At 38.5% G+C, this 25,150-nt stretch overlaps 1 protein-coding gene across 13 annotated transcripts in view; it reads left to right on the top strand.

Moving 5' to 3' along the window:
- Positions 1–19,694, top strand: part of IPCEF1 (interaction protein for cytohesin exchange factors 1) — a 72,491-nt gene extending 52,797 nt beyond the window's left edge. For 12 of the 13 annotated variants that reach the window (XM_021389384.1, XM_021389382.1, XM_021389381.1 and 9 more), the window contains 2 exons: positions 8,517–8,707; positions 11,749–19,694. In XM_021389384.1, the coding sequence (XP_021245059.1) occupies positions 8,517–8,707; positions 11,749–11,949 (392 nt within the window). In that variant the 3' untranslated portion in view covers positions 11,950–19,694. Of the gene's footprint in view, positions 1–2,258; positions 2,551–8,516; positions 8,708–11,748 lie in introns of those variants that run through there. The other variant, XR_002436259.1, reaches the window with a different exon arrangement.

The raw sequence follows: 25,150 nt of genomic DNA, 5'->3' as shown, positions 1-25,150 counted from the left end.
AGTAGAAGCTTTAGACAAAGTGAAAATTAATTTCAGTGTATTTTGCACCCAGCTTAATTATCCATAGAAAATGAAGCTGCCCTGCTAGAGATTTCTGTGGCAATGAAAATCAGTAAGAATTAAAACTGAGAGTGAGAAAATGTCTTAATTCTATGTTGTTGAAGAAAGTAAATATTTTTAAAGAGTTCTTGTGGAATCTGATTACCAATTTCTGTAAATCTTGGCATTGCAAGTAGTGAAAAGGCTGTGCACAGGTCCCTGAAAAGATTTGTGAAAAAGACACAGCAAATGTTCTGTAATTTGACCATTAGAGTTAAATCTGACCAAGTAATCTGTTTGGAAAATATTCCTAGAATGTACTGAGAGACACACAGGTTATGTGTGTACACAGAAGCCAGTATTTAATTGCATTCAGGTTGACTGTTGTATTATAAGACAGAGAGAGTATGGTAGCTTCCAGATCCCATTGAGAAAGATTCAGTGGTTGCTGAGCCTTTGCTCAGAATGAGATACTCTGATATTGTCAAAATTTCTGCAATGATACTCAGGCTAATGCTTTCTATTATAACTTTAAGGGTGGCAGGTACTTTTATGGATGGTGACAGATCTAGTGTGATGCAATCGTAATTATGTAAAGCAGAATTTTATAGACTATTATGATGATATAGTAACATTTACCAATAAAGCGGGATTAAAATGTAAATCAAGGCACTATTTTGGTATATTTCTGCCATTTTTAAGGTGGTTTAATTGTCCCAAAAATATTCCTGGAGAAATGAATTCATTCATTGTTCGCTGCTAAGCCAGCCCTAATTGCAGAATACATCAGTTTTAACCACACTGCTAAACTGTGATGCAATTCCAGAAATAGATCATTTTAGTGAGACAGTCACTATAGAAACTATATAACTTCACTCGTTACTATCTGCATGATAACTGTTGTTGAGCAAATAAGATGTATACCATATATTTGTTATTCTTTATCACTCTGCTTAGTATGAGGAGAAGATGGAGAATGTTGGTAATTTTTTTTCTTGTAATGAATGCTGAAATAGTAAATGAAGCAACTTGTAAGGTGATTACTTAAACTATTTCAATTTGGGATTGAGGTGAAAAAAGGATTAATTAAAGTAGCAATTCAATTCCAAATGGAAATTATCAAAAAGAACATAATTATGTATTTGTGGCTTATACCTCAAGAATTTTCCTCTGCAGCTAGTTGATAAGGATGTGCACAAACACTGTGAGATAATTTCAAGTTGGGTGATAAAAACTATCTGCAAAATATCATGATTTATGGTAACCAGCAAGAACACCATTGTTGTCTGGTGTGGAACAAGAGGACATACCTCAGTGATTTGCTAGTGTAGTCCATCTTATTTACTTTGCAGTGCTTCTGAACAGTACACTGCTGGCAGCTCTTCACGTTTCTGCATAATGGGACTACACCCAGAAGGAGCTGGGTACACCTTGCTTTGGTGCATGTTCTAAAAGAATATGTCCCATGGACATAAACTAAACCTTCTGTTATCAGGTCTTTGCTGTTTTATCAGGGTCTTCAAAGACCTACAGTCTTTGAACTCTCTGCCCACAGAGCCTATGCACGTGTATATACTCTCCTTTTCCTTATGAGAACAGAAATTCTCCTGTCATGCACTCTGTTTTGCAGCAGACATGTTCTGCTTAGAAAAATCCCATGAGGAACTGTTGGCTGTAGCTGTTAGCAGCCAAGACCTGGGAGAAAAGTTTTTCAAGAACCAAAGAGTGTTTTTCTTGTCAAAAGTCAGAAATGGAGGCTGATGTGAGAAAAGTTGTCACCTAGAAAGGAGAAGAAGTAGCTGTGCCTTTAGTGGGAAGAGCTTGCCATGTAAATACAAGGAAAGTAAAGAACCTGTAGTGATGAAATAGACGAAAGTTTCTCAAAGTGGAAAATGAGTGAATCTCTGTAAGGGAAACAACAGGTTCAGCTAAATGATTATAGGCTTTTTTTTTTTTCCTCAATGAAAGTTATTTAAGGAGACCTGCTAAGCAACTATAAGCGTCTTGTATGAGGAGATGTACCAAATAATATTTAAAGAAAACTTTCTAGCAGCTCTCAGTGTTATGAACAGTCGCAGACTTAATGCTCAGCTCCAATTACTGGGGAGAGATTACATACCAGAGGGTGGCACAAAAGTATAGAAAAAGAGAGTTTTCTCTTTTGAAGGAAACTCAGTATTGTATTTCCATTTACTTAAAGGGAATGTTTAATATTTCAGTGTTACAGCCTTTTACATGTACAATGACAGAGGATTCAATGCTGACACAAAGAAGCTGATAGGTAAACAAGAAGCAGTAAAGAATACAAACAAGTACGTGACTACGTGCTCTGGGTCCAGAAGCTGTTCTTGCCCCATCTGGGATGGCTAGACACACTCTGCAGCCAAACTCCATCTTTTGTGTTTCTTCTGGCAACTGTTGGAACTGAAAGTATCAGACCATGACCCAGCACCACCACCATCATCAAAAACAACAATAACAAAAGGAAGCTGTAGAAATTGAGAGGTCACTGTAAGTCAACAGGAATGTGTGTTTTTATTTATTTGGGTATCTTCCACTGTAGCAATAACATCCTTCTTCCTTGTGGCTCCTGAGGGTTTTATAATCACCATCACATGATCTTCATGCATCTTGGGAAGAAAATTTTACTGTACCACTTCTGGTTTAGCTCACTTTAGCTCTTAGTAGCTGGTGAAAGAGCTGGTGTGTGCTGATATTTTGGGAAACCTGGGAAGCTTTTTGAAAACAGTTTGATTTTTTTTGTGGGTTGTTATTGTGAGAAGGAGTTGGTTAAATAGGAGCTGGATGTGGTCAATTGCTTCTTTTCTCAGAACTGACATCCTTTTCCCCTCTTGAATGTGCCTGTGCCAGTAATAGCCAGAACAGATCTTCTGGTGTACTCTGGCCCCTTTGTTCCTTCTGCAAAAGTTGTAGCAAATATTGTATTGTGGCTGAGACTATCCAAGAAACACGCCTATAGTGAGTATAACTGTCTGGAAGAGCAGCTGTATTTGAATGACTATTTTCCTTCTGATCAAAAAGGCTTTAGGAATCATGGTGAAAATTATGCTGTAATAATTTTCTGACCTTGAAAAAGGAGATACTTATTTGTGCTGTTTCCAGTTTAGTTGAAGTTTGTTAAAAATGGCACCTCTCCCTGCTGAACTCACTATGATGTTGTAACCAAAAGCCTCTGACTCTTAGTGGTAATGTAATTTTCCTGTTACTTCTCCCACTGTCTCCTGTCTCTTGGTTTTATGGTTCTGCATTAGCCAGTGAAGAGTTTGTCTAAGATTCATCCTTCTAAATCATATATTTCCTGGTCTGTAGTTCTGTCAGAAATGTGATTTCCTCAACATGTCGTCATATTCCCTTTGGAAAGACCACTACTAATATGGAACATGGATGGGGGAGTGTGTGTGTGGGGAGTAGGTAAGGGCATGGGTGGGTTATAATGCTTTCATCTCTTCCCTCCAGCCTGTGCCCTATTGGTATCAAAAGGTTTGGCAGAATCAGAAACAGGAGAGCTGGCACAGCCACGAGAAGCTTGTAAGCATAGCAAAGACAGGAGGAAGAAGCAGATTTTTTCCCTGGAATTAATGCACAGCTGGAGAGCTATGGCATCCCAGTTAGAGAATGGAAGAATAAGTATTTAAATTTCTGGGGTTCAGTTTAGAGTTAGTAATATATATTCTGTTGGAGATGATTTTCAATGCAAAATGCTCTTTATGCAAAACATTGCCAGTTTCTGTTTCTTCACCACTGGGAAGTAATCAGCTTGATTTTTCACAGCTGCTGCCTGAAAACTTCTGGATAATTTCTTTTTTGGGGCTTAAATAGTCATATATCCAAAAGTTTTCAGTCAGACTCCTGTGTTGCTGCAGGTTGGGAAGTCTCTATACTGTGACGTCTCCCACGTGTGGCAAGTTGACTGACAAGAATGTGGAAGCTGAAAGCTGAGGAGGTACAAAACTGATGTGCTGTGCCTCTGGCAACATGCTCTGGTCTGTGGTATCTCCTGTTCGGCTGAGGGAAATTCCAGATATGTGGCGCTGAGCCACACCGATGTGTTTTACTCCTCCTGAAATGGAGTTGGTAAGAAGTTCTGGCCAGCCTGAAATATCACTTAATTTTCATCGTCCCAACGTAGGCAGTCTCTTTCTCTGCAATGTTAAAATACCTCAGGGTAGGACTTTCCTTTTCTTGGGTCAGTACTGGTTCCTTTCCACTTTTCCCACTGGAGAGTTCAACAAAGTTAAGAGAGCTATATGGTACTATATGACATATTCAGAAGTGTTGGGAGAATGAAATAAGTGTTTTAGAGGACTTATTCTTCCCATCACATGATAAAATTACTTTTAGTCAACGCTACCAAGGGAAGCAAAGAGCATATAATGTATGGTGATGTACATGTTCCAGTGTGCATGTACACACTCATAGATGCACGCAATATGTAATATCCTTCCACTACTACAGCGCATTCCTTACCCCTAATCCTTCATTGAGTCTGGAGAGAAAAATGAGTGTATTTTATCTTTAAAATAGGATGAGATAAAGAAGTACTGTGGTAGCATTTCAGTTTGCATGCCTGAGACAGAAAGTGTTTAGCTTGAAATGTGCGGGTGGAAGAGATAACTTGTAGTATCTTATTTTGAAGTGATTGTGAATGTGCTTGATGTATGAACCAGCTCTGGAAAGGCTCATTTCAGCACTGCTAGTGGGGCCCATCTTGTCCATTTTATGAAGGCTGCACTGAAAGCAATGCCTCCTATTTTATTATGTTGGCCCACAGCATTAGAGGTAGATGTTGGTGGTATGGCAGTAGAGGTTGAACCTTCCAGCCAATATTCCATTACATTTTGTTGCCATGCAGCAGATGGCAGGGGAAGGGCAGTCTGACAGAATGGTATCTGACATGGAAGTGTGTATGAAACGACAGAGTGGAACTGAACTCCCCCATGAGGAAAAAAGTTGATATCTATTGACGTTTATTGGCACTTGTTGAATGTTTCTGGAGACAGAACAGTGGATGTGAGCACAGCGAGGCAGTGAGTAGTGTGTTTCAGCAGTGGTGGCAGTAAGGTCGAAGACAAGCCATGTTCCAGACAGCCATTAATATTTTTATGAGCATGGCATACCAGCTCTTGCTCATTCCTGGCAAAAAAAGGTAATGGTGAAGACAGTGTTGAAAAGCAGTGTTCCTAGTGATAGCTGAGAATCTATCAAATAATGTCATTGTGCTCTTTGTATCTGTTGTTGTTGTCATGGAAATAAACAGGAAGCATTACTTTCACAGCAACATAACTTCTTGTTTAGCAGTCTATATATATCCATCATATAAACCTTCTGAACTTAACAAAGCTCAGCAAAAGGGTAGCTCATTTTTCTTTGTGAGTCTGAAACAAAAATCTGTTTTTACACTGATGTCTGAGCTTCAGTGCAATACACTTTTTGCATGAATTTTTACTTTGTGACGTAAAGCAAATATTTTATAACAATTCAATAGTAGGTCTAGACAGGCCAGATTTCATAGGAGCCTGAATCACTGATGTCTAGAAACACAGACCAGGTGAATGCCTCTGCTTCTCTTAGACTTGCTGATGGGCAGGTTGGTGTTCTGTCTTGAGATGCAGAGGGAAATAAGCAATACAAAGTTCTGGGCAAATGTGCTGTGAGTGTTTGAACCCAGAGAAAAAAATCCCAGTCCATGCTTAAGCCTTGAGTCATGTTACTTCATTTCTGTTATCCAACATTAACTTTATTTCAGGTGTTTTGTGGGAAAATCTATAGGTAGTGCCTCACTAACTTTCCTCTCATTAAGAGGCTTGTAAAGTACTGCACTGCACCATTGCATGAGAAAGAAGAAATATGTTTTTTTTTGTTGTTGTTGTTGTTAATCACTGATCATTCTATCGGTCTTGTTAATTGACTGCTAGATATAATGCCTCTCTTCTTTCTCCAATAGCCCTCCCCCCTTCAAATTTACATGATGAATGCTCACTGATGGCTTCGAGCCTGCACAAGCCTGCGGGCTTTTGCTTTCTGAGCTTAGCTCAGGGGAACTCAGGGCAGTGGAGTTAAAAGTCCATGTGTCAGACAGTCTGGCCTCAGTTTATTGGTGAATGTACTCTCTGTCAATAGCAACAGTATCTTCTTTACAAAAAACACAATATTAAAATACCATTTTGTTATTCTTTCTTTAGTTGTTATGGAAATAGCTCATTGCTCGTCAGTGTAAATGAAGGTGGAGACCAAAGCATGTATGGCTCATACCTGGCTTCACACTGCCTGCAGATTTCACTCACCCTTTTTTCCAGCTGTTTCCTGAAATTCCATTTGGCTACTTCACTGTCATTCACTTTATCTATACTTAATCTGAAGAATTCAGTGTTTCCTCTCCCTCTGAAATTACCTAGTCCTGATCAATCCCTCTGGGAATGGGAGAAGTGGAAGAATAAGTAATAGGAGAGGAGTTTGAGGCTGCAAACTTGTAAGAATACAGGAGCTAAGTGCACAGTGCTGATCATGTGTATGGCCAGGGAGCCTTCTGCTGGGCTCTTCTTACACCAGCTCCTTCTTTTTCTGTGCTGAGTGTTCCTGTCCTCCTTACCTTCAGCCACAAATGCACCAAAGATCTCAGAGTACTTAAAATGGAAGAAACAGAGAAGTGTTTTCTAATGCTTGCTGCTTTGTAACACTTTTAGGGTTAGCATCATGAGTTAGACTCAAAAAATAAATGGAGCAGTGACTTCACATTCGTCTGGTCAGTAAATTATTTTCTGTTGGTATGCTCTTTCTTGGATATCTGATGAAGATCAGTTTATCTCTGCAAGTGATACTGCGTACAGTCCTGACAGGTGAGGTCTGCAACATGGTTGAGCCAGTGCTGTGCAGGAGCTGGTGAATGGAACAAACAGCTGCTTCATCCCAAGTAGGCAGGAAGCTAGTTATAATGACGAGCCTCATGGCATGAGCCAACAGTTTTCAGGAAATACTACTGCAGTGTATTATGACTTACACTTGGATTTTTTTTCTATTTCCCACAGCTTGTTAAATATATAACAGTTCTCCCTTTCCTCTCCGTACACTGTACCAGTGATGGTAGCTATATTTAGTTCTTGTCAAGTTACAGCAGCCTTTTTAAAATCACAAAGTAGTGAACAAAGGCCAGCAACAAAGTGAAGGCAAATATTTGTAGCATATTATAAACCTTTCTTGTAATCTAAATATTTAGAAAAAAGAGGAATGTAGGAGGATGCTTTGCTTTTTAAAACACGGAAAAGATAAGGAGCAGACTCCTTTCTGAGTGTGCTGACAAGCTGGAGGAGTCTTTTTGCTGCAATAGGAGGGAGCAACAGGACATTTTCCTTTTGTTTGCTGACTAAGGATGATTTAGAAAAGTCAATGTTTAACTTTCAATTAAAAGAAAAAATGTGCTGCCAGTTCAGTTGGCACATGGAGGACTACATTTAAGAAGAGCTGTAACCACTGTCTCTGGTGTAATAAAAATGAACATCATCCCAGTGGCTTTTGAGGGACTCACTGGCATCCTGAAAGTACCAATGTCATTAAGATTCTCCTTTAGCAAATATTGAAATAGAAAACTCTTCAGTGTGCTCTGAGGAAGAAGTGGCACAGTCTTTTGCTGAAAATGGCCTTCTGCTAAAATCCCCAAGCTATGCTTGGCACATTTTAACCTTCTGATTGTTCATTTTTAAGTTGTTCTATTCTGAAAAATTGTTTTTTTTTTTTTAAGTTTTTTTTTTTTATTTTATCCTCTTCAATTCTCAGCTGCTTGCTAACTTTTCCTTTTGTGTTCTCTCTAACATGGAAGATGGTGCTGCAGCTTCAGCACCATCAAAACAATTAAGTGGGAGGTGATTAAAGCTTTACTCTGAGGCACCACAAGCAAATTTTGTGCTGTGCTCTGTGAAGCTTGGGATTTAGGCATTAGGTGACCCAAGGAATCCTGATTTAATCTGTTTCCTCGGGACCTTCTCTTGTAGCCTCTGACGTATTTCTACGTTTCATTTCTTTGCTGTATTTTCAGTGACTATCAATACCTGACAATAAGTTTGTACACCAAACCTAATTTGGCCTGTGTATTGCCAGGTAGAAGTGTGATTAACTGTGTGCAGCAAGAAAGGGAAATGTCAATGGGTGTAGATGCCATCAAATTAGTGTGCATTATTGACAGTTATTCAAAGTCTGTGATATCTTTAGAGCATTTAAGAAGCACTTGGAAAGTGGAAACATATGCTCACATATGCATGGATCATAACCTGATTGTTAAAAACATTTGAGTTTTATTGTATGTCATTCTCTTCTACATAATTACCCTAAACATTGCCCTTAGTTTTGATTCTAGTACCATTACTTTTTGACTTGGCTGAGTCTTTCTGATGGATGAACATAATGTTTCAGTTATCTGCTGCCACATTCATATGCTCATACACACTTTATTTTTTACTTTGCAGATCATGAAAAATGTGCTGATGATGAGATGGAGAGACTTTACAAGTCATTAGAACAAGCAAGCCTGTCTCCCATTGGTGATCGTCGGCTGTCAACCAAGAAGGAGCTGAGGAAGTCGTTTATCAAACGCAGCAAAAACCCCTCCATTAATGAGAAACTCCACAAAATTCGAATGCTGAACAGCACATTAAAGGTGAGATCACAGATTGAGCCACGGAAGAGCCTGAGAGAAACAAATAGTTTGGCTGGAAAAAGAAGCAAGCCAAACTCTAATTATAGATTTACTTAAAGCCCCAGAGAGTTTGTTAGGTTGTTGAAACTGTTTTCTCTTTTATTCAGAATTGTGGTCTGTGTTTTGTTGTTAAACTTGAACTGGAAGCAGAGGCAATAGCTCAGAAGGGACCTTTTCTGTAGAAATTCCACCATATTTGGAAAATTTAATAAAGAACATCTCTCTTAGTTAGCTGGGGAACCTGCAGGCTCAGCTGAGTGCCCCAAATAAGGGAGCCTTAAATAAGGAAGAGCAGAAAATGTACCTTGATGATAAAGGACATGAAAATGACCATGAGCCAGAAAAGTTTTCTTTATGTGATTATTGGGGAACGTACAGGATGTGCCAAAGCTTTTGTAAAGACCTCCTGTAACAAGTATTTTTAATAACACAAGCATCCTGCTTTTATTTTGGAAATGTATTGTGAACTGAAGGGGTGGAGGGATTCAGAGGACCAATACATTTGTCTGGAATATGGGGATTTATGAGATTCTTTGTTCACCCAGTATCATTTTGAATGCCATGGGAATTCCAAACCTGCTTCTGAATGGTACTCAATCAAACAGAAAGCATAACCATAACATTTAATTTTTAAAGAGAAAGAATAAATGCCCAACCAAGGGCTTTGCTAAAAATAGGATTTGATTATCATATTTCAGGTAAGTGTGTTTGGCTTCAGACATAGTACCCTGAAGAAATGCATGTAGAAACTTCTCTGATCATCACAATCACTGATTAGTTGCAACAAGAGGCTTGGCTTTGGCACCCAGGCCTGTCTTAAACTTTCTGAAGACACAGCCTAAAAGACAAGTTGGAGTGCAGCTGTGCTGCCTGCTGCAGGACTTTCACCAGGCTCCATATGAGACCTGGTGAAGTTTCTCTTCAGGATAAATGAGTCTCTTGTGACATGGTACCATCATATTATTCTTCTGCATCAGAAATACAGCTGAGCTCATTACACAACAGAAAGTTAGTTTAAAAAAAACACATCAATTTTATGGCACAGGAAAATAAATATGGAAGCATATACCTAGGTCTTTCCCTGATATTAACCTCCCTAATAAATCTAAGTACCAGTTAGTACACAATGGAGTTGTATGCTATGGGGTAATCTATTTTATTAGTTTGGAGCTGAATGCAAACCTAGAAGCCTTTCTTCCAGACATGAGCAAGGAGGATAGCTTTGCATTGATTTAACCCAAGAGTATCATATAAATTGTCATTAGCAGTGCTTATAAACTTAGACTTGTCTAACATTTGTATTTAGTATGGAAAAATCATTTTTGGAGTGTTCATAATGCATAAAATGTGTTGGTTTTTTTTCTTTCTTCAAATTAAGGAATTGGAGTATTGACAAGACAAATACAGTGCAGACACTTTCTGACAGACATGAATAGAGTTGTATGCACAGCAGTGTTTGCCTGTCTGTAAGGCAAATGCTTGTAGTGGGAATGTGCTATATTCTTTGCATCAGTGGGATGATGTGCTTTTAAAGTCAGTTTTATTAACATAGAATGTGAGACATGAGACAATTTGAAATGGTCTACTGGAAATTTCAAGATCAGAGAAGTTTTACATCTGATCCATATTTACTGTGTTTTAGATACAAACCTCTTAGTTTTAAGGCAAAATATTTATGAAAGATTCAGTGTGATTTTGTGGTCTTTTGACACCATTTCTTTAACAACAGATTAATGATCCTGCCATGATATATCATTAACAAAACATACTTTGGATTGTTAAGGAGAGAAGCTGTGTGCAAATGCATCGCAATCTTAATGCATGCGGGAAATAGATTTAGTGCTGCAGAAAAATTCCACAGCATGGATTTTTGCCACCATGTCTGCGCATTGTAAATACTCCCCTCTCCCTTCTATTTCCTTATTTCCTCTTCAGCTCTTAGGCTATCCATGTATCTCCACACTGATGCCAGAAGCCCTCATACAAGGACCGGTCTTGAAGATAGGACCAGTGTAAATCAACAGTTTAGTAATTTTTTCTGTTTCAGAAGTTATTCAGAGGAGTTAGAGTTGTTGACAGTTGATTAGAGTGGAAATGGGATATGGATGTCACTGCAGCATATTGCTACTATCAGGAAGCATTGTGAACGTGTGTGTGTGTTGACAAGGTGCTTTGAAATCAGTTGCAGGCACAGTGTCCTAGGATATGATGAAACACGTGGCAGTAGAGAAAAAAGGAGTGTGTAAACAGGATCGAGCTAGACTCTCTTCAGTGGTGCCCAGTGAGAGGACAAGAGGCAGTGAACACAAACACAAAGCACAGGAGGTTCTGTATGAACATCAGGCTTTTTGGGTAACTGAGCACTGGCACAGGTTGCCCATAGAGAAGGTAGACTTTGCATCCCTGGAGTTATTCAGAAGCTGCCTGGATGGGGTTCTGGGCACCCTGCTCTGGGTGGCCCTGCTTGATTAGGAGTTGGACCAGATGACCTCCGGAGGTCCCTGCTAACCTCAGCCATTCTGTGATTCTGTGACATCAGGTTTCTTAGTCTCCCTATATCATGAGATGACTGCTCCTGACTTACAATTGAACTAGGGCCTTCACATTATACAGTCTAAGCTGCTCATGTCTGGAAGTAGAGAACAGATTTGTTAACATCTGGTGACAGGTGTATTAGCACCCATGTGTACATTATAGCCTATACTGCCAGCCCACAAATTAATTAACTAATGTCTAATTTTCTCAAGTCTTCATTCATAAAGTTTTGCTAAGAATCCTATAAAAGGAAAACAAAAAAAACCTGCATAAAATCATAATCTCCCCTTCGGCTGGGAGGAATTTTTGCTGATTTGACTTCAGTAATCTTGGTTATAAAAGCTGCCAAGAGAATGGATAATTGGTCATATCCTCATGGCATGGTTCTTTAACGTTCCCAGGATGATTTTGTTATGGACGGTGATCTTGACAGTGTTTATGGGAAATAACATCTTGTTCTCTTCCAGTGTAAGGAACATGACTTGGCTACAATTAACCAGTTGTTAGAAGACCCAAAGTTGACGGCGATAAAGTACAGAGAGTGGAGGAACACAAACATCATGCTAGTCCAAGATATCTATCAGCAGCAGGAGGTCCAGGATGTGTCCACAGAGAACAGCGAGGAGCAAGAGACAACTCCACTGCCTATCAATGAAAGTGCTATCTGAAGCCATGGATTGACAGTTGATTGCAAGATTTTTTTCCCAAAGCGTCTTCACATACAGGCACTTTAAATTTCTGCATTGCGAGGTTTGTTTTTTCCAAGTGTTCTTCAAGGAAAACAGTCTCTTCTCCAAAACTTTATTTCGTTTTGCAAATTCCCCCAAATTAAAAAAAGGATGCTTGAATATGGGCTAAGGAGTATATTTTATGAAGTAGCGAAGAAATATTTTTCCATATTGGGAGAAGTAAGTGGTGTATGTGCAATTCTTGGAAGTCACAGTGCTGTATAATATGAACTGTATAAATGTCAGCTCCTTGGGGTTGTATTAATCGTTGAACTTACTGATAAAAGAAGCTACAACAATGCCAACAAGATGTAATCTTCTCTCTACCTTTCGACCCTGAAAGGTAACTTGAAATTTATATATTTTTTCATCTCTGTATTCATTCACTTTGACTGCTCTACCTGTCTAAACCAAGACAAACTGAGTGGAAATTATGCATAAATTTATACTACGTACCACTGTCAGGCATCCAGTTTTGTCATGCCTGATGTTTTATGACAATGACATTTATTTATGGACCAGACCAAAGTACTGCCATTCTTCATCAAGAACAGACGGTCTCTCTTTGTTTGGTAACATGTAAATTGCTCTTCAGTGAGACAAATAATGCCTCAACAAATTTCAACTTTTCTTATGGATTTGGCAGAGATTCCTGGAAGGCTATTTGCTTCTTTCATATTTTAAAGAAGCGAGAGTATGTAGGGTACAGGTTCATTCCAAACTCCCTGATCAAGCAAGGTGATCAAGTTTGCAAGGCAGAAGCTAAAAACTTAAATTGCTGATGTGGAACATAAAGCATAGCTGCAAATGTTTTTGTAAATACACATCATTTTATGGCTTATATGAATGTGACTATGTACTGTATATATGTTTTATTTATATATTTATATATGCTGAATTTCGTAATGTTGATAGGATCACATGGACCAGACCCACTTAGGTGAGAGTGCTTGCATGTTGACTTGAAATGCCTCTTTGTTCCAGTATGAATCACTGTAAGGGCTCTTGAACTGAGAGTACCCTGGGACTTCCACTGTAATTTCTTTTTCTGTTTTCAACTTAGGTTTGTGATTTAGATGAAGAAAATCTGTGTATTTTAAGGCAGGTATATAGGTTTTCTAGAAAATGTTGGGATTTCTTTTCAGATAAACAAAAATGAATACATTAAGAGACTTTGCTACAGGATTTTGGCATCACTGTTTTCAGTACAGGGTTTGTTTTTTACCTTTCTGTATTCAGCATGTCTGCAAGTATGAGGAAGTTTTCAGAGTGCTGAGTTTCAAAAAGCAAGACTTAACCCACCATACTCCAATTAATGCCACTACAAGAACTACTGTGGGAATCTGCATTTCTGTTTGCTGTCTTGAAACGATATTGTCATTGGTTTTTAATGGGGTTTATCTTCAAAAAAAATATAGCATATTCACCTGTTCTTATCAGAGAAATATTTTATTGTATCTTGATCAAGAAAACAAATAATAGTAACATGAAATATTTTCCACCTGCTAAGCAAGAGTTCCAATTTTTGAGATTGCATTGTTAACAGTCAGCAGGTTTCCTTTGATACAGACATTACTGGAGAAGGATTGGGCAGATGGTAGTTGGTTGAATGCAGAGCTGCGCTCAGGATAGCATAATTGCCTCAGTTATAGAAGGTTTTAGGAGTGCGAGGGTCAGGACCGATGTTGGGATAGGACTTAATTATTGGAGTTAGTCTGCTGGTGGGGATCAGAAGTTAGGTGCTACCTACAAGTGGGTAGCAACAACTTAGTGGGGAAGCAGGTAAAAAAACTGAGGTTGTTCAAAAACTAATATTACCAGAAAATCATTGTACAAGTGATAATTTTATTATTTCACTTATTCTAATTGGAAGTTGATGGAAATTGAGCACAATACATGGTGAAATTTGTTTTCCAGTAATCCCTCACTAAACATGAGACCATTTTACAGACTTAGCTTTCATTATTCCCAGAAGACCTTCTTAACAGTGGCCATCTTTGAGCATTAAGGATAGGGGAGGGATAGCCCTTGAATTTGACATAATGTCCCTTAACTGCTGAGCACACAATGAAGGTTAGGAGGGCAGGATTTAATCTACTTATTCCCTCTGAATTTTAGCTATCTGCCAATAAATAATTGATGAATAATGGAAGTCAAGTTGCTGTACGCTTCAGATTTATTCTTGTTAGTGCAGACCATGCAGAAACAAAGCATGGAAATACAATTTCTTTTCAAAAGCATCTTCACTAATTAGATCTTAAAAACAAACACATGCTTAATTGTTCTGTTGAACTGTGCCAGACTAGCCAGTGCCTTGCAGTTCTGTGTAAAGTCTTAGCCAACTCCATTTGCTGAAGTGGGTTTGAACTACACTAAGGAAAGCACTAGGGAGCCTATACACACTTTTTCACGCTGTTTATATCAAGACATAAAAAACAGATTTCTTAAATGCAGAAACTAATGACCTCAGACTGCCTGAATTCTGCTATTTGTTTTAATTAGATAAAATAGCATAAAATAACTTTTAAATTACTCTCTTTCCAATGGTCAGTAGGTTATTATTGTTGAGCTATTGAGTTTTTGGAAATTTTAGGATGGGTTGTATCACCCTCTTAGAAAAGAGCAGAAAATTATTGATCAGGGTTACTTTTAATTCAGTTATTATTTTAGAGAATTCCTGTGTGTTCTGGAAAAATTTATGGCTCTGATGCAAGTGTAGTGTTGAAAGCCTATCTCCATTCTCTTCAGCTGCTTTTTAGACCCCAAACAAATGGAAAGCATGGGAAATAAGAAGTGAACATATTAATAAAGTAGGATTAATTTTCTAGCATTTTTAATTAATGCAACAATTTTCACCTGGATTCATCAAACAATTCATCCATTCAGCAATGTGAAAGACAGCTGGAGAAGAACAATGCATGGGACAATGGCTGCAACTGGTGGATGCGATGGGGAGCCATGTCAGCAGGAGAAACCTGGACAACTGTTTGCTCTGCTCAGTCATATTCAGGATAAGTGGTACCTGAGCATAAATTCTATTGGTCTCAGTTTGGAGGGACTGCATTATTGACTCCTACTGTAGGGAAACGTTGCGTCCTTGCTAATGTCCAAAAATCTCAAGGGAATTTTTTAATGTATTTTTCAGGAGAAAGTGTGTGTATGAGATGCGCACACACGCAAGCATTCCTTTGTCAGTAAAACCTTTTTGCATTAGTGCAGTAAGTCCAGCTACACAGATTTTGGAGTAACTAATCACAATATCTAATTTCATCTGTTTCTGCAGCCTGTCTCTGGTAGCTTTTCTGGAAATCAAATCTCTCCCTCTTTTGGGGCTATAGATCTCATGAGCTACCAGCACGAGATGATATCACATTTCTTTGCCTAATATGGGAAAGGTGTCATGCTGGGTTTGAGAATTGTTTCTGCATATAATTCTGATGATCTACTTAATACTGGGTTCCACTGGAAACAGGAATAAATTATGTAATACAACCACTTTTTTTGCAGATAATTTTCTTTTTGGAGAAAACCACCCTATGGGAAAAGAGATTGCTTTAGGTCAGTTAGGGGTGAAGGGAAAAAAAAAGAGGTGATATTTGGCTTAAAATTATGTAGAATGTGGGAATTTAAAATTAGTTATAACTGGAAAAAAAGTATAGGCATGCTGTGTCTAATATGTAAGCCTGTGATCTTACTTGTCTGCTACAAATTTAACATGAAAACTTGTATTTTATATCTGTTAAAGTATCAAGGAAGTCCGGGTAAGGAAAATTCTTGAGCTGTGGTGGAAATTTCCCCCCCTGCCTCCCTATATATTTTGGTGGCACGGGAGTGACTAATGCAATGACAGCCTCTGCTAGCCTTATTTATGTAAGAGATGCCTTTCTGTTAACAGGAAACCAGAGTGGTTTTCTTGTAGTAATAGTGCCAAAGTGGTATTTCCTGTTTCATGTGGGACATTTTGAAGCAGCAGACATTTTAAGATGTCATTCACCATTTCCTTAAACACTTGATTTATCCTATTTTGATCTGCTCCAAGCTTTCATGTTCTTGCTTTTTCAAAACTAGCTCCTCTACTAACTGATATAAAAATTGAGGTGACAAACAGAACAAAAATTCTCTCAGCTATGATCTATGAAATTCTTGTTTCTGTGTCTAAGAGTGACAGGAACTAAGCCTGCCAAAAGCTAAGCATTCCAACACTGAAAAAAGGTTGACAGGTGTTAAGGAGAGTACTAAATTTCATGAAATTTGCTGTGAGTAAAAATGCAAAATCTGTCTGCTCTGAAAAAATGATTGTTTTTCTATTTTATTTCTCTCTGGTAAAAATCTAGGGGAGTGGCTTATTGAGCTGGCAGAAAATTAAAAATAGATTATGCGTGTAATTCCTTAAAAGTTCATCATCCTTAATGAATTACCATGAAATGATTTATTTTATGTTACTCAGCCTTTAACACTGAAAATCCATTTCCTTGGGATACCATTCTAGCTACCACAGTGTCAGGGGCTTATGTACCCCACCTGGTACATATGAAGTCCATTTTGGGGATATAAGTTTGTTACATTTCTATAGGGCAAATAGCTTATATAATTAGACCATATCTTAGGAATTGTATGAATTCTAGTGCTCCCTGGGTCCTAGATGCCCCAGGACCTGCACACATTATTCTGGATCTTGAAGTTGCTTATGATTGCTTTACTTCTCCCATCTTAAAATAAAGAAAAGAAGATAGGAAAACATATCTCCAACTATCATGTAAAAACAGACTACTGCTAATCTAGTAGACTCTGTGTAGACAGGGAAAGCCATACCTAAAGGAATATCTGCTAGGATATCTACTATGCAGGGGCAGGGCCTGCAGCAGTAGGAAGGTATTACTGTGTACTAACAGTACTCCAGCTCCTAAATCCATTTTATTCACTAGTTGCAAACTCAAGGCACAGTGTTTGCACTCAGCACTGCCTTTTCACTGCTTGTTGCCCACATGTGTGACTTGATTTTAATGTAATGATACTCACAGCTTGGGGAACGAGAGCCTTATGTTTGCACTTGTCAATTAAAGTTGAAATGAGGGAGCATTTTGCTTAGCCTTTTTTTTTTCCCACTGCAGATTTTTCAGTTTGCTGCTACACACTAAGATAGGACCTGCTGCTTCCTAAAGACAAGCAAATTCTCTTTGGGGCTATTATTAATAGTAAATTGAGTAATTTGGAGCCAGGAAGAATCAGGGAGTAGTTTGAGTGAGGAATGCTTTCCACTGGCTGGCAATGCAGTTTTGGGAGTTCTGTTTTTAAATTACCTAATTCTCTTTCATTGGTTGCTGTAGCCACCCCTAAGGAAGGGTACCTTATGCTTTATTGTCTCTTCTGAAAGGCTTGAGACATGGTCAGATTGTTTCAACTCTCAGAGCAGTCAGTTTCGATTAAAAAGGAACTGGGATCTTTGTCAGAAGTTTTGGTTTAGCTGGCCAGGCCAAACAGACAGAAGCACCACAGAGGTGTGTTTCCTATGAAGTGAGCTCATCTAAGGGCTCAGCTGCACAGAAAGAAGCGCACTCCGTCCTTCTCTCTTCCTCCAACATCCTACATACTCCCACTTCTTGCTTCATGCTGCTCTGCCCATTGCTTGGCATCTCTGTTAGCTCAGTGGAGTCAGGCAGCAAGGAACTACCCAACAAGATGGATAATTGTCTATGGTAATAGTGAGTAACGTTGGCTTATGGAGAAATTCAGTACCTGCCAGAGCCATTACAAGGGAGGAAGATGCATTGTGTGGGCAGAGAAAAGAAGGGGACCTCTTCCTCTTAGGAGGAGAGCGTTGTCTTGGTGCAGCTTCCCACAAAGCTTCACTTTCACCAAGTGATGCTTTTGTTTTTCTTTTACTTTGCAACATGTGGTTGTGAAAACAACATGAGGCACCAATTTCCATGTGGGGTTTACCATGATCTCAGCATCTGCTTTTGCTTTCCCTGATTCACGCAGAGCCAAATATTTCTGCTACCTCTTTTATTTCTGGGTATGAAAGCCAAAATCCTACAAAAACAAACACCATTTCCTTAGGATCTTTCCTTGCGTGCTTGCTGCAGGAATTCTGATGCAGGCCTGTGAGAGAAAGTAGCTGGAGCACTGTACATCCACCAGTTTACACTAGTAAGGAAACAGCACCTTATAGGCTTGATCAGTCTTCCAGTATTTGATACGCACTATCCTGTGCTAGCACAAAATTTAATAGTTTCCGAAGTTTTATAAAAAGAGAAATGAAGTTTCTCATTATGATTCAGGTACTTGTTTTTTATCTGCTTAAAAATAATAATAAAAAAATTCTGGGCTTTCCTTGGCATTCACACATTCCCAATGAGATAGAAGATGACATGTTTACTGGTGAGAAAGAGGAGATGTGGCCATCCAGTTCCATTCTCGGCATCTGACTTGTCGTGTTTCATCCTTTAATATTTTGGAAAGGGCTCATAATTTTTCTGACATTATCATAAGCTGGAAGTGAGTACTTACTGCTACCTATCAAGGAGAAATTACCTGTATTATTTTCTTGTGCTTAAGATATGTTTTAGTTATTGCTACTAAAGGATATTTAAAACTGTGTGATACAAACACTGATAGTACATGGGATACTGATCATGGTAACAAGCTGCTCTTTTATTTTGATGTGAAAATATACATCTTCCCTCTTCTAAATCCTAAGCAGACCGGTGCCTTTCTCTGGCAAACATTCAGGTTCTCTATGTAGTGCCTTTGGGAAAATACGTTGCTCTGCAAACAGTTTTCAGCGTTTTTTCTGATAGAGAAAACTTATCTCTTAGCACAGCCTGCTGGCTGTTAATGACACAGCAAGCAAAATATAAAATCATGCTATTATATGTGAGAGGGGAAGTGATAGTATTACTGCTGTAGGTGTGATAGTCTCACTCTCCTGTAGAGCAAGTTCTAGAGTAAGGTGAGAGTGGTTACTGCAGGTGGGAAGTGGAGGTACTGTCTGGCACACCGGCCCACTGTAGGTTTGAAATAATAGCAGTAAATTGAAGCAAAGTGCAGTCTGAAAGGGAAAAATGTTCTGTGCAGAGATGGATGCTAGAAAGAGAGAGAAGATATATCTGGATGGGGAAAGGAAATGAGTGCGTGCAGAATGGGAGACAAAACCTGTTATTAAACTCGTGTCTCAGACTGGATGATTTTTAGTATCTGGTTATTTAACATTGATGAATTTCAGCCAGCTCTGTAGGCCACCCTAAAAGATCAGAGTTGAAAAGTCATAGGTTGTTTTGTCAAAAATGTTCATATGGTGATGTTAAGGACAATGGCACAAAATATCTGTGCAGTCTAGTAAAACCCAAAACCATGGCCATGATATGGCACATGAAGACAGCTGAAAATTCAGAGTTATCTCCAGATGTAGTCCTTGCAAAGGTAACCATCTTCCAATCATCTGCTGGAATATTTGTGTTCTTACAGATCTGCTGCTAAAGTATAAGGTACATTTCTAAGGTGTGCATTTTCTTAACTCTTATTTTTATTACAGGCAGTAAATTCTTGGCTAGCACTTAAGCTCATAAATTATAGCAGTAGTGAAAATGGCCCAGGTGGTGGTGTTCTTTTCTGTGTGATTTGAGAATTTCACTCTACAAATGCCAGAAGGAGTCATGAATAAAATTCCATACTGCTGTAAAACACATATATCACCTTTCCAGATTGATGTGATATTTCATCAAGAGCACCATTTTTTCGCTGTGAAATTATTTATTCTAGTAAACTCGCTGATGAAAAATTGAAGAATTGCAGCTGGCTGCGCCTTCTGTGTTGGTTCTAAAATAGGTTTCTAATACAAGGAAAAGGATGAATTATTGTGCTGACATTGGCTGGAAGAAGCAGGGGAGAGTTCTCAGGGCTGAGGCAGCAAGAAAACATCTGCACTTTGGAGGCAGTGACACAAATGTCTTGAAAATGGGGGCAGGTATCTCACTTATTAAACAAAGGAAGGGAAATGGGGGATTCAAAGGAGTGATGAAGACAGAGTTTGCAAGACAGCATTTTTCACACAAAAATTTGAGTCTGAAATAACCCCTGGGAACAAAGTCCAGATGTAGAAATGTATTCAGGTACCTCATGTTGGCTGGTTTGGGAGATGGTTTTAAAGTTGAGAAAGTTTGAGTTAATACTGGATGTATAAGAGGTCACTGATGTCAGAGAGCACTGTATCATGCACCTAACTTTGCTTTGCTTCTGGTGTCTACTAAGAAGGTACTCATAATTGAGTGTAGGCTTACATCATGTCAGGATTCTGGAGAAAAATAATTTAGGATCTCTATTACAAGGTCCTCCATGAACAAATGGGATCAATTCCAAGTAGGAGGTCCAGGAGTAGACTGAAATTTGTCTCTATGAGTTGGTTTTAGTTTGGCATAATGAGAGCCAAAGGTGTGGATTATTATCTGTATCTTTATCTGTATTATTATCCTCTTAATGTCCTTCTTATCCTTGATCTGTATTATTATCCTGTGACAAAACTTAAGAGATTAGTTTGAATGTACATCTGAGGTACCAAACTCATTTTCCAATCACAGATAACAGATGATTTTGATTAAATCACTCCTATCCAGTGATTCAACTCCATTTGTAACATGGGGATGAGAAGTGCCTTCTGCAGAGAGCTGCTACGTGAATTAATTCCAGCAGTCCACTCCACTAATCAAACAAGGGATGACATGGAGTTGCCAGTGTAGGCTGTGATAGTCAATGATGACACTGAACTTTTCATATCTTGAGGATTGATGGTGAGTTGCTGCTGGAAATATACTTGTAGGGAGGGTGTGTAAGGGAAGGAGGAAGTTAAAGTGATTTCCTTTTCAAGCATCCCTTCTGCCAAGAGGAATTTCATCTTAGACATGACAATAACAACCATTTACTAAGTGAAGAGTCAGATTCCATAAACCAGATAGTCCTTGTATGACTTTGTCTCTCCTCAAGCCAGAATATGGCTGTGTGCAATCGGAGATGCATTTGCAGAAAACATGCAACCATATGAGTGTAAACCAGTCCTGTCTCAGGAATTCTTTGCTTACTTTGTTGCAAATTAACACATCGAGATTCGGGTACTCTGAAAATCAACTACACTGTGCCAACAGCAGTGGTCCAAATACTCCTGTGGTAACCTTGGTTGTTTCTCTGCCCAAATGTAGGTTGCCTGCAGCAACAGTCCCCTAACAGAGTTTCTGTCCCTCTTGCTACTTGTCATTTACTACTTTCTGAACAAAAGGTTTCAATATAGGGCCTGTGTTTTGAAAAAATAATATGAAAAAAGATTAGCTATAGTTATCCAAGGGCAATTCAATAATTTTAGTGGTGACTCACGTCTAAGTTATTTGATTTTCTCAGAACTATGATACTAATGTTCTGCTGAGTTCTCTTGAGAGCCTTCTTCTACAAGCTAACAAACTTCCTTTCAATATCTGGTTTTTATACAAAACCTTTACCTACATCATCTAGGATCAAATTGATTGCTCTTGTGGCAGGACTGATAAGTGACTGGAAAATACATTATACAGGCATTGTCAACACTGAAGTCTCCAACTAGGGAAACAAGATGGACACTTTACCCCTCCTTGGTACTCAGCTTCTAATTTCACTTGGACTTCAAAACATTCTTTTTTTTCCTGTTTCTTGCAAATAGAATGAAGGTGAAACAATCTGTACTTTCATATGTTTTTACTGAATTTTAACCAAGTACAGAACCATTATTTTCAACTCCCCTCCTCCTTGAGTTTTCTCCCAATTCTAACTCATTGTTTAATGGGTCTGTGAATGTACGTGCTCAACCTTTTTACTGAATATTTGCTTAGCTTTGTCAATAGTGCAGATATGATGCAGGCTCTTAAAATTTAATTATGTTTTGCATGCTTTATTTGGAATATTTTCTTGTATCTGCCTTTTCAAAGGAGCAGTAGATAAAAGAATATGAAACAGGAGGACTCAAATCATGCACTTATTCACACTTGTTTCTGCATTTCTGTTTTCTCTCAGTCTCTTTTTGTGTAAATCTCTATTTTTCTATTATAGTGCTATAGTCAGTAAGAAGCATCAAAAGAAAGCATTCCTCCCAGTTCCTCCCAGAGATAAAAAGATCTCAGTGGATCAACATATGTCAGGTGTCTCATGACTAGGACAGTCAAACTCTCTTGCTCTGAAAGACATACAAATTAAGAAATTCAGAATGATGGCATCAACTTGTGATGGATCAGAGTTTCATGGATTAACATGAATTTCTTGGTAATGGAGAAGACAAATGTCATCCCTGCATGAACTCTGAATAGGAGGACTTCTATTGCTGATACTAATAACTATAATCTCCCTCTGTGTTTATGGCCTCTGGCATAATGCAGTTCATTACAGAGGAATGCAAGACTAATTTTTTTAAGTACTTGATATAGCATTTACATTGTCTTTTAATATTGCCATCATTATCTCTGTCATTTAGAATTCAGATGTGGGAAGGCTTTTTTTCACTCCTAAACAAACTATGCCTTAGAGATGGCATAGACACTCTATGTTCACTGCATAATGTATCTTTAGGAGAATTAGCAGCATAATTACACATTCACAGACACACATTTCTGTCTACTAGACGTGCTGCAGTGGAAGTTTTAAATTTGAATGTGAATAGCTAATAGAAGTGTTTTTTACTAAACTATATATCTTCATACTATTTAATTTTTTCAGGATCATTTTTAAGAGATTGAAAAGTTTGTTTCAACTTCATGTTTAAACTCGTGTTTGAATCCTCCTTGAATGCATCTGTGTATGTCTTAATGTACATAGATACCAAGTCATGGATTTGGGAACAAAAAATATGCTAAAGGAAGGTAATTATGACACCGTTGCAGATAACAGAAGTTAAATGAGTAGAAGCTACTGGTATGATGCTGGTAAAGTTAATAAAGCCCTTGGAGAATATCACCCTAGGATGAATATTGCAGCCATAAATGTGTGTTTTTCAGGAAGGACAGTGGTCAGTATACAAATACATTAGTGAAATCACATGCATGTGTCTGGAACTTTGGGTCTAGTTCTCATTTCTACACCAACACTGAAAAGATGGCTAATTGGCAGTAAGTAATGCACCATGAGTAGAAATGTGGAAACTGTGCCTTGTATGGAGAATACTGAGAAATTCAAAATGTCTCATTTAACTTATTCAGCGAATTAGGGAGGTTTTGAAATGACCTGTTTTTTTCCTAATGAGGTTGAATGTCATCCTGATTCAGATGAAGTACCCAGCTGGTAAATGCGCTGGAGGAGCCTACCTCTCTGCCTTGACTTTAGTCATGGGAAAATTTGGAGAATGAATTTGCTAGATCAAAGTTATCCCTGTTAGAACTGTATCTTACAAGTGCAAACTAAAAAAACTTCCCACATTAATGGAAGTGGTTTCTAACAGCTGGGAGTCCTTGAATTCCCACAAAAATCATCAGAACAGATAGGAAGTGAATCATTGGCCAATTCAAATAGCTTCACTTTCAAAATGTATGTAGCAGATGCATGCTTTGAACCAAAGTATCATGAGGATGTAATAGGATTTCTGAACTTTAAGCTCATTAAATCAGGAACAGCACCCCCCTACCACCCTTAAAATAAAATATAAAATTTAAAATAAAATAAAATAAGCAAGATTACATTGTGCAGCAGTCTTCATTACATTACACAATGGTCTAGATTACATAATCTAGCAGAGTAGTTATGTTAAAAGTCCTAACAGAGGTTATAGCATTTGTTTTCTGCCTTCAAATCAATGGATTGGTGAATCTACCGTAAAGGATGAGCAAAACCCTGTCTGAAAAAAACTTCAGGGTGTTTTTGTTTTAAAGAAACAATACCAGTAGCAGTATATTTTAGATAATCACTGTAAAACTTCAGCAAATCTCTTACAGATCCTGAACAAACATACATCAAAAGCATAATATAACTTAGAAGTGACCGAGGAAAAAAAGACAAAACCATACAGAGAAACCAAAACCAACAAACAAAAAAACCCCACAGAACAACCAGAGCAATGTATGGAAATTCAGTGAAATCAGAACTACCTACACTTGAATAAAACCCATCATGAAAATTTTCAGACATCATGTAAGGGGTTACCTCCACAGGATGTTTTAACTAAGGTTCCCCCTCTCCTCCAACACTTCCTATGTTCTCCCCACAGTACAGTAAATGTGCCCAGTAACGGTGTTGTGACACGGAGACACACTGGCACTAAACAGTTTGCATTCAAACTAGCCAATCCTTTCAGTTTCCAAAGAAGGGTGACTTTGCAAACTGTGTTTGGGGAATGAGCCTTGGCTGAACCATTTCATCCTGCCTGCGACTGTGCAGGAGCACAGTTCCACAGGCACCGAGGAGCCAGACAGCAACATCCACCTGTACACTGCCTCCTGGTTCAGCAGAACAGACTAACTCCTTCCAGTACCTGGGAAAGCTCCTGGGCTGTTATTTGATTCACTACAGAAGAGCTTGGGAAGCCTCTTAGTCTGCCAGGAGCTAGGAAGGGAAGGTTTCCCTCTGCTCTCCTTGTCTTCCTCTTACTGGAGAGAGACATCTGTGCTGGCTGGCTCATGGGGCTGAGCCTTGCAGCATAGGAGGGATGCATGCAGTTTGCGTCAAAACAGAATTCTATCTGTACGCCAATTATTAAAAAAAAAAAAAAAAGATCTGCATGTCCTCCTTTTTAAATAAAACATGACAGGTGTTCTTGAAAGCAGTCAGATAATTAATCTGAAAACCTCCAAGGTGAGGTGTTGGTATTGGTTGATAGTACAGCATTTTCTAGAGCTAAGCTACTAAAAAAGGGCATGATAATCAACGTGTGCTGTGATGTGAATACAGTATGTGCAAGTACACAAGAAACACAAGCATTTTTATTAAAGGATTACAATGAAGATACATAGGTTGCACAACAATATGATGCTCCACAGCACTGCTAGTGAACATCCATGTCTTTTGGTAAACAGGGCATTTAACTTATTTTTGCTAATGTTCTGCTAATAAAATTTGCTTCTTCATATCCTTAGACCATTATGCCTACAACAACATTAGTACTACTAAAAATATTTACAGTCAGGTTGCTCAATTAATTATT

This window comes from Numida meleagris, chromosome 3 (genome assembly GCF_002078875.1).
Source record: "Numida meleagris isolate 19003 breed g44 Domestic line chromosome 3, NumMel1.0, whole genome shotgun sequence".
Taxonomy (NCBI): Eukaryota; Metazoa; Chordata; class Aves; order Galliformes; family Numididae; genus Numida; species Numida meleagris.
Note: the sequence above shows the minus strand (reverse complement) of the source record. Positions and strands in the feature narration are given on the sequence as shown.